Raw genomic sequence first — 11,322 nt, 5'->3', positions numbered from 1 at the left:
CGTCTCCGGCTCTTCTTCCGGATCCATAAGAGATCCCCTAAACCTGAGACGGCTAGCTGCCTCGGTAGCGGCCAGCCCAGACCCGCGAGGCTCCGAAACCCAACTCGCTTCGGCTTCTGAGAGGATCGCAAGTCGCGAGCTGAGCTGCCTAATGTTGGCATTACCATGCACAGCCTCTCGAGGCTGCCATCGCATGCTATACCCCTAAACACTTCACCCAGAAAGTATGCACTATTCCCCGTGATGAAACAGGAACAAGCTGTAACACACTAAAAGGATAGAAAAGTTCTGAGATTTTGAGAAAAGATAGCGAGGAAATGAAGCGTCTTTTTGTTTCTTTACACAAACAACTGATATGCAGTCTTTCGCTGAAGATAATAAAGGCTCATGGCGCGGTTCACAAGCTCCATATTTATATCACGCAACGCGCTTAATTGCCACGTCAACTGATCATGGCAGGCCTATAAATAGGCATGATTTTACACAAGCTTCAGATGCCAGTCGTGCGCGAGAGGCGCTCCCATAGTGTTAACGCAACGTCTCGTTCCCTTTGAAAGGGAACCCAGAGGCCATGCCAGTTAGTCCAGGGTTACACAAGATGGCTGCTGCATGCATCTTAGCACATTAACTATGTATATCCAAAACATGAAAGGTGTGCCATTTACAAAGCTCATGCATCCACATACATACAGTCATGTGAAAAAATAAGTACACCCCATGGAAATTGTTGGCTTTTTTGACATATTTGGATAAGCAAACATTTGATCCTCTTTGAAACAGTGCCTATTAATCAAGGTGGTTATCAAATGCCACATAAAATTAACATTTTGTAGTAATTTCACAATTTAAATGAACAAAAAAACAGATCAGTCACGTGGAGAAAAGTAAGTACACCCCTACATTTATCACACCTTCAAATAAATAAAATTAGAATCAGGTGTTGAAGATCGGGTGCCAGTGATTAGAACCTGCTCAGGGAGTGCAGGTGGAACCTGTCTTATTCATATCCCTCTCATATCTAGTGTCTGGTGTTCCCTTTGTTATTGAGGTGTGTGGTGTCATCATACAGATAAAAGGGTTCTGTAAGGCCTTCAGAAAAAAAAGGTTGTGGATGCCTATGAGTCTGGCAAGGGATTTAAAAAGATCTCCAAATTCTTTGAAATACATCATTCCACTGTAAGGAAAATCATCTACAAATGGCGCAGGTTTCAAATGACTGCCAATTAGGCCAGGACCAGCCATCTCAGCAAATTCATCCCAAAAGCAAACTGTTTGATGCAAAACGAAGTCCCCAAGGACCCCAAAATTTAATCACAGGATCTGCTAGTAAGTCTTACAACTGTTGGTGTCAAAGTGCATGCTTATACAATCAAAAAGAGATTGGACAAATTTGACCTGCATGGCAGGCGTGCCAGGAAAAAGCCTTTGCAAGACTACAGTTTGTCAATGAGCATACAGGCAAAGACCGGGCCTTTTGGAATAATATGCTCTGGACAGATGAATCAAAGATAGAGTTGTTTCGCCACAATAACAGCAGACATGTTTGGTGCAGACCAAAGACAGCTTTTCAGGAGAAGCACCTCATACCAACTGTGAAGCACAGTGGTGGAAATGTTATGGTTTGGGGTTGCTTCGCTGCCTCAGGGACTGGACAGCTTGCATTCATTGATTCAACTGTGAATTCTCCATCATATCAAAGAGTGCTTGAAGATAATGTGAGGCCATCTGTCCGAAGGTTGAAGTTGAACCGAAAGTGGACCTTTCAACAGGATAATGATCCTAAGCACACGAGCAAATCCACCAAGGATTTGTGAAAAAAAAAGAAGAAATAGAGGGTTTTTGGAATGGCCTAGTCAAAGCCTAGATTTGATTCACATTGAAATGTTGTGGGGGAGATGTGAAATGGGCAGTACATGCAAGAAAACCATCAAACATCTTGAAACTGAAAGAATATTACATGAAGAGTGGTCAAAAATTCCAGTAAGACTTGTGCACAATTATGCACAACAAGTTATTTCTGCTAATGGGGGCAATACTAGCTTCAAAGGCCAATGATGCACTTACTTTTTCCACAGAAGAATATCACATCCATTCATATTTCTGTTGAATAAATGATTGAAAAAGCTAATTTCAAAGAAAAGAAAAAGTTTACTTGTCAAATTTGTGAAATAAAGCCAACAATTTCCATACTTATTTTTTTCACATGACTGTATGTGTATTCGCCTGTCAAATATAACCCTAAGCTTAGTCTGTGAACAAGGTGTGGCCTGTGTACCTGTCAGTCTCAGTGAAGGAGGTGTATTCTCTGTACCTGTCAGTTCAAGTGAAGGAGACATGGTCACTGTACCTTTCAGTCTCAGTGAAGGAGGTGTGGCCTCTGTACTAGAGGGCTGCATTGTTATTTCGATCCCGCGGGTCCTGTGGGACCCAACACAAATCTCACGGGAGTGGGTGGTTTTACCTTTGCTGTGGGTGGGAATGGGCAGTCAAAAATTGTAGCGCAGGTCCCGGTATTTGGCGCGTAACAAGAATGGAGTCAACAAATGAAGTTGAGAAGAAAATTAAAGCGGCTATTTACACAAAAACAAAGCAAGGCAAGTCCAACAATGTGCTTGAATGGTGTAAGTTCAACGGAGAATGCTTTCCTGCGCTCTCAAAACTCGCATGTTTCATATTGAGTATCCCTGCATCTTGTGCGCCATCAGAGAGGACATTTAGGGTATGTGGGCGGATCTTGGAAGAGAGATGCACAAGCCTGGGACCGCACTCAATCAGTAACATTCTCTTCCTCCACAGCAATCTGGGGTAGGCTAGGCCAAGTGATTCATAATTTCATTCATTTGTTAAGTATGTTTAATATTTTTTTTGTATTATTTCTTTTCTTTTTTCTTTATTTTGATTAGCTACATAAATGCCTGTGATATCTAGGAGATTTTTTATTTCCTGTTCATTTAATGTTTTATTTAATTAGTTTTATATTTAATTTATTTAATATTTATTTGATAAGTAATTCAATCAAATATTGTGCCTTGTTAGGTTACCAGAGTGTAACTGTTATTGTTAGGTGTGTGTGTGTGTGTTATGCACAAGTTGTATGAGACTGACAGGTACAGAGGGACTGACAGGTACAGAGGCCACACATTCTTCACTGGGACTGACATAGGTCACACATCCTTCACTGAGACTGACAGGTACAGAGGCCACACATCCTTTACTGAGACTGACTGGTACAGAGGCCACAAATCTTTACTGGGTCTGACAGGTACAGAGGCCACACATCCTTCACGAGGACTGACAGGTACAGAGGACACACATCCTTCAATGAGACTGACATAGGTCACACATCCTTCCCTGAAACTGAGAGATACAGAGGCCATACAGCCTTCAATGAGACTGACAGGTACAGAGGCCACACATCCTTCACTAGGACTGTCAGGTACAGAGGACACACATAATTCACTGAGACTGAAATAGGTCACACATCCTTCCTTCATGGAGACTGAGAGATACGGAGGCCATACGTTCTTCACTGAGACTGACAGGTAGAGAGGCCACACATCCTTCACTGGCACTGACAGGTACAGAGGCCACACATCCTTCACTGAGACTGACAGGTACAGAGGCCACACATCCTTCACTGGCACTGACAGGTACAGAGGCCACACATCCTTCACTGAGACTGACAGGTACAGAGGCCACACATCCTTTACGGGACTGACAGGTACAGAGGCCACATATCCTTCACTGAGACTGAGAGATACGGAGGCCATACATCCTTCACTGACACTGACAGGTACAGAGGCCACACATCCTTCACTGAGACTGACATAGATCACACATCCTTCACTGAGACTAACATAGGTCACACATCCTTCACTGAGACTGACAGGTACAGAGTCCACACATCCTTCACTGGGACTGACAGGTACAGAGGCCACACATCCTTCACTGGGACTGACATAGGTCACACATCCTTCACTGAGATTAACATAGGTCACACATCCTTCACTGAGACTGACAGGTACAGAGGTCACACATCCTTCACTGAGACTGACAGGTACAGAGGTCACACATCCTTCACTGAGACTGACAGGTACAGAGGTCACACATCCTTCACTGAGACTGACAGGTACAGAGGCCACACATCCTTCACTGAGACTGACAGGTACAGAGGCCACACATCCTTCACTGAGACTGACAGGTACAGAGGCCACACATCCTTCACTGAGACTGACAGGTAGAGAGGCCACACATCCTTCACTGGCACTGACAGGTACAGAAGCGACACATCCTTCACTGGCACTGACAGGTACAGAGGCCACACATCCTTCACTGGGACTGACATAGGTCACACATCTTTCACTGAGACTGACAGGTACAGAGGCCACACATCCTTCACTGAGACTGACAGGTACAGAGGCCACACATCCTTCACTGAGATTGACAGGTACAGAGGCCACACATCCTTTACGGGACTGACAGGTACAGAGGCCACATATCCTTCACTGAGACTGAGAGATACAGAGGTCACACGTCCTTCACTGAGACTGACAGGTACAGAGGCCACACATCCTTCACTGGCACTGACAGGTACAGAGGCCATACATCCTTCACTGAGACTGACAGGTACAGAGGCCACCCATCCTTCACTGAGACTGACAGGTACAGAGGCCACACATCCTTCACTGGCACTGACAGGTACAGAGGCCACACATCCTTCACTGAGACTGACATGGGTCACACATCCTTCACTGAGACTGAGAGATACAGAGGTCACACGTCCTTCACTGAGAATGACAGGTACAGAGGCCACACATCCTTCACTGGGACTGACATGGGTCACACATCCTGCACTGAGACTAACATAGGTCACACATCCTTCACTGGGACTGATAGGTACAGAGGCCACGCTTCCTTCACTGAGACTGACATAGGTCACACATCTTTCACTGAGACTGACAGGTACAGAGGCCACACATCCTTCACTGAGACTGACAGGTACAGAGGCCACACATCCTTCACTGAGATTGACAGGTACAGAGGCCACACATCCTTTACGGGACTGACAGGTACAGAGGCCACATATCCTTCACTGAGACTGAGAGATACAGAGGTCACACGTCCTTCACTGAGACTGACAGGTACAGAGGCCACACATCCTTCACTGGCACTGACAGGTACAGAGGCCATACATCCTTCACTGAGACTGACATAGATCACACATCCTTCACTGAGACTAACATAGGTCACACATCCTTCACTGAGACTGACAGGTACAGAGTCCACACATCCTTCACTGGGACTGACAGGTACAGAGTCCACACATCCTTCACTGGGACTGACATAGGTCACACATCCTTCACTGAGATTAACATAGGTCACACATCCTTCACTGAGACTGACAGGTACAGAGGTCACACATCCTTCACTGAGACTGACAGGTACAGAGGTCACACATCCTTCACTGAGACTGACAGGTACAGAGGCCACACATCCTTCACTGAGACTGACAGGTACAGAGGCCACACATCCTTCACTGAGACTGACAGGTACAGAGGCCACACATCCTTCACTGAGACTGACAGGTAGAGAGGCCACACATCCTTCACTGGCACTGACAGGTACAGAAGCGACACATCCTTCACTGGCACTGACAGGTACAGAGGCCACACATCCTTCACTGGGACTGACATAGGTCACACATCTTTCACTGAGACTGACAGGTACAGAGGCCACACATCCTTCACTGAGACTGACAGGTACAGAGGCCACACATCCTTCACTGAGATTGACAGGTACAGAGGCCACACATCCTTTACGGGACTGACAGGTACAGAGGCCACATATCCTTCACTGAGACTGAGAGATACAGAGGTCACACGTCCTTCACTGAGACTGACAGGTACAGAGGCCACACATCCTTCACTGGCACTGACAGGTACAGAGGCCATACATCCTTCACTGAGACTGACAGGTACAGAGGCCACCCATCCTTCACTGAGACTGACAGGTACAGAGGCCACACATCCTTCACTGGCACTGACAGGTACAGAGGCCACACATCCTTCACTGAGACTGACATAGGTCACACATCCTTCACTGAGACTGAGAGATACAGAGGTCACACGTCCTTCACTGAGAATGACAGGTACAGAGGCCACACATCCTTCACTGGGACTGACATGGGTCACACATCCTGCACTGAGACTAACATAGGTCACACATCCTTCACTGGGACTGATAGGTACAGAGGCCACGCTTCCTTCACTGAGACTGACAGGTACAGAGGCCACACATCCTTCACTGAGACTGACAGGTACAGAGGCCACACATCCTTCACTGAGACTGACAGGTACAGAGGCCACACATCCTTCGGTGAGACTGACAGGTACAGAGGCCACACATCCTCCACTGAGACTGTGAGATACAGAGGCCACACATCCTTCACTGGGACTGACAGGTACAGAGGCCACACATTCTTCACTGGGACTGACATAGGTCACACATCCTTCACTGAGACTGACAGGTACAGAGGCCACACATCCTTTACTGAGACTGACTGGTACAGAGGCCACAAATCTTTACTGGGACTGACAGGTACAGAGGCCACACATCCTTCATGAGGACTGACAGGTACAGAGGACACACATCCTTCAATGAGACTGACATAGGTCACACATCCTTCACTGAAACTGAGAGATACAGAGGCCATACATCCTTCAATGAGACTGACAGGTACAGAGGCCACACATCCTTCACTAGGACTGGCAGGTACAGAGGATCTGTGTCTTTTTAATGTTAAGGGCCAGGCTAGGTTGTTTGTATGCCTTTCCAAAGGCATCCAAGAAGCCTTGCAGTTCCTCCTCTGAGAGGAACACTAAAGCGTCATTGGCATACTGGAATTTCATAACAGATATTGTGGTAATCTTACTTTTTGCCCTGAATCTGCTCATGTTTAGGAGATTTTCAACATTTCTGTACATGATTTTAACTCCCTGGAGCAAATTCTCACCAGTGAGGTAAAGGATGTTAGCAGTGAAGACAGAGAACAGGGTAGATGCAATGACACCCTTATTTGACTCCAGTGGCACCCTAAAAGGCTCTGTTTCACCACCACCACTGTAGAATACTGTGACTGACATATTGTTGTGCAGCAGTTTTGGATGTGTCCCTAAGTTCTGCTGAACACTAATGACTGTGGCACTTTGGTTGCTTGCAAGTGCTAGGCAAAGTGTCATTAGATGTTCGTCGATGCTGATAGGGAGTTCGGAAAGGTGGTTGGTGAGGTTGTTATTAATGGCAAATCCCATACTGTGGTTCGTAGACTTACTGCCTGGTTTTCCTTTCCAACTAAAAGGTATAACCTCCTTTCTCGTCTTTCAACCATCCTTCATCAGCCAACTGTGTTTCAGAGAGTAGAGCAATATCAATATGAAATTTCCACAACTCCCTGGCAAAAATGGCAGTTTGCCTTCCAGGTCGACAGCTGAGTTTGTTGTCCATTAAGGTCTGTACATTCCAGGTTAAAAAATACAAGTGTTTTTCTTTACGACCACATAGTGGTGATCCTTCTGGATATGGTAGTCTAGATAGGAGGTTTGGGACAAGCTATGGTTAGAGCACCTTTTCTAGCCCCCTAAATAGTCCTGCTAAGTTATGGATGCAGCTACCGAAGAGCCCTTCTGCCTCAGGTACAAGGGCTCAGCAACTGAGTCAAACACCCACCGCCTGTTTGCCAAGTTGTGGCTAGGAGCTCATAAACTTTACAATTCTGCCTCCATCACCACTTCCAGATTGCCACAGGACTTTAGACCCATGATGTTTTGAGATGTGATCCCCTTTATTGGAGGACGTCTGCGCATGACATCTTTTAATGTGGAGAGACTAATGCCCCAACACGTTTCTTGTTGGTCCAGTGGCATGAAAATCAAGGCAACTTGGGACCACCCTCTGTTGCAACCCTCATCCACATTCCGTGCCATTGTGACAATAGTCACCCTCCACCATTTGTCCGGAACCTGACCCTCAAACCTGCCACCTAGGGAGCCCTTACCAGGGGCAAAGCTCCAGAAAGTATATCTATTGGGATCATTGGGACACAGAGGCATGGCAAGGTGGAGATCCAAGGAGAAGACTCGACAACTGGCATATCTACTATTACCATAAGCACACCTAGTAGCTAAAACAAGCTAGCTAACTTTGTTGGCTAGGGTTAGGTCGCACAGCATAAGTAAAGGCAAGGGGTAATGTAAGTGGAGTGAATGAGTGTATGGTGTCCTAAGTGTAGACAGGAAAGAGACACACATTAAAAGGTGATATATATTGTGATATTTACATGGGCTGTGGGCTCCTGTAATTATACCTATACCTATAAAATCACCTTTCACCCCACTAGTGCCGGTCCTTTTTGTACCTGTCAGTCTCAGCGAAGGAGGTGTGGTCTTAGTACCGTTTGTGTGTATGAGTGTATCAGTATGTACGTAATCTTACAATGGATGATCACTCTCTCTCTTTCTCTCTGTCTGTCTGACTACCTCTGTCTATCTTCCTGTCTCTCTGTCTTTCTCTCCCTGTCTGTCTCTGCAGAAATCAGAAATGGGAATCTGAAGGCGATACTGGGACTGTTTTTTAGTTTATCACGGTACAAACAGCAGCAGCAACAGCAGCAGAGCACCTCACAAACACACTTCGCACACACTGCACATACACACACAGCCTCCTCGCATGGGACACAGGCCTCAGCAGCACAGATCCATCAAGCACAGGCGGAGATGCAGTCCAGGTATGTCATGGTTCCTGTCACTTCCTGTTCATAAGGAGCTGAGATGAGACAATGGGTGTGACTGAGTGAATGTTGTAGCATATTCAGCATTATGTGTCTGGTTTTCAGTCTATCACTGTCTTTCTCTCTCTCTCTCTCTCTCTCTCTCTCTCTCTCTCTCTCTCTCTCTCTCTCTGTTTCCTGTTGTATCTGTTCTTTCTTTTTGTCTAGGACTTCCTCTGAGAGCAAACTTCTCAAGTTTTCCATTGGTCAGAAAAAGACATCTAGGTTAGCTCTCTCTCTCTCTCTCTCTCTCTCTCTCTCTCTCTATGTCTTTCGTGCTCTCCTTTTTAATCCTTCATACTCCTCTTCCTTATCCTCCTCTCCACCATTTTCCTCTTCCTCATTCTTCTCTTGCCCATCATTCTCTTCCTCTGCATGCTGTGTTAAACCCTTGCTAGTGCTCCACAAATAAGTTTGAAAAATTATTAATTTCCTTCCTTCTAACACTAAATCGCCTTCACAGTCTCTGCAGTCACACCAGCTTGCTAAGTTACTGATTATAATTAACTACAGTCGCTAATTGACTAGCTAACAGTTAGCACATCCAAACTATTGTAGTCTTCTGTCTATTGAAGGTGGACTGTCAAGGAGACATGTGTCGAGTTCAGTTGAGTGAGGTGAAGATACATTTACCCACTGTGTGTGTGTGTGTGTGTGTGTGTGTGTGTGTGTGTGTGTGTGTGTGTGTGTGTGTGTGTGCACGCATGGATTCCTGTCTTATTTACTTGGCTTCTTTTATGTTTACCCCCTGCTATTTAAACATTCGTCTAATTATTTATTATTCAAACATAGGTATGTTATTATTTCATTATTAACGTTAGTAAAATTGGTGATTATATTATTAATAGTGGCATATTATTGGTATTAGTAATTCGTGGAGCTTTGCTATAATTGCAAGTAAGTATTTTTAGAGTATTACAGGATTAATTCAATTCCTTTTGGTCGCTAAAATCTACTATAATAATATTAATAATGATAGCTTTATTTATGTAGTACCTTATTTACTGTGGCACTTTATTAATGTTTTATGCAAAAATCAACCCAGAAGGTATTGTTAAACTAAAGACCAATTCACACCTGACGTATCTCAACCTTTTCATGCAAGTGAGAGACACGTCACATGAGGCAGTTTTACACTTTGCATGGATTTTTGCAGCCAAAATGATGTCACACAGATGCACTTCTTAATGCACAATATCTATATCTATATCTATAGTGACTATACATATTACCCACAACTATATCTGTAGCCACTGTACACAATACCTTCTACTATATCTATAGCCACTATACATATTACCCACTACTATATCTATAACCACTATACATATTACCCACAACTATATCTGTAGCCACTATACATATTACCCACTTCTATATCTATAGCCACTATACATATTACCCACTTCTATATCTATAGCCACTATACATATTACCCACTACTATATCCATAGCCACTATACATATTACCCACTTCTATATCTATAGCCACTATACATATTACCCACTTCTATATCTATAGCCACTATACATATTACCCACTTCTATATCTATAGCCACTATACATATTACCCACTTCTATATCTATAGCCACTATACATATTACCCACTTCTATATCTATAGCCACTATACATATTACCCACTTCTATATCTATAGCCACTATACATATTACCCACTTCTATATCTATAGCCACTATACATATTACCCACTTCTATATCTATAGCCACTATACATATTACCCACTTCTATATCTATAGCCACTATACATATTACCCACTTCTAAATCTATAGCCACTATACATATTACCCACTTCTATATCTATAGCCACTATACATATTACCCACTTCTATATCTATAGCCACTATACATATTACCCACTTCTATATCTATAGCCACTATACATATTACCCCCTACTATATCTATAGCCACTATACATATTACCCACTTCTATATCTATAGCCACTATACATATTACCCACTTAAATATCTATAGTCACTATACATATTACCCACTTCTATATCTATAGCCACTATACATATTACCCACTACTATATCTATAGCCACTATACATATTACCCACTACTATATCCATAGCCACTATACATATTACCCACTTAAATATCTATAGCCACTATACATATTACCCACTTCTATATCTATAGCCACTATACATATTACCCACTTAAATATCTATAGCCACTATACATATTACCCACTTCTATATCTATAGCCACTATACACAATACCTGCTACTATATTTATAGCCACTATACACAATACCTGCTACTATATCCATAGCCACTATATACAATACCCACTACTATATGTATAGCCACTATAGACAATTCCCACTACTATATCTATAGCCACTATATACAATACCCAGTACTATATCTATAGCCACTATACACAATACCTGCTTCTAAATCTATAGCCACTATACATATTACCCACTACGATATCTACAGCCACTATTCACAATACCCACGACT

At 43.7% G+C, this 11,322-nt stretch overlaps 1 protein-coding gene across 6 annotated transcripts in view; it reads left to right on the top strand.

Moving 5' to 3' along the window:
* Positions 1–11,322, top strand: part of nav2a (neuron navigator 2a) — a 106,294-nt gene that overhangs the window by 50,832 nt on the left and 44,140 nt on the right. For 5 of the 6 annotated variants that reach the window (XM_053683388.1, XM_053683387.1, XM_017478794.3 and 2 more), the window contains exons 5-6: positions 8,587–8,782; positions 8,993–9,049. In XM_053683388.1, coding sequence (XP_053539363.1) covers positions 8,587–8,782; positions 8,993–9,049 — 253 coding nt within the window. The remainder of the gene's footprint in view (positions 1–8,586; positions 8,783–8,992; positions 9,050–11,322) is intronic. The other variant, XM_017478795.3, reaches the window with a different exon arrangement.

Source organism: Ictalurus punctatus, chromosome 10, assembly GCF_001660625.3.
Source record: "Ictalurus punctatus breed USDA103 chromosome 10, Coco_2.0, whole genome shotgun sequence".
Classification (NCBI taxonomy): domain Eukaryota; kingdom Metazoa; phylum Chordata; class Actinopteri; order Siluriformes; family Ictaluridae; genus Ictalurus; species Ictalurus punctatus.
The sequence above is the reverse complement of the archived record's forward strand: the minus strand, read 5'-3'. Positions and strand labels throughout refer to the sequence as shown.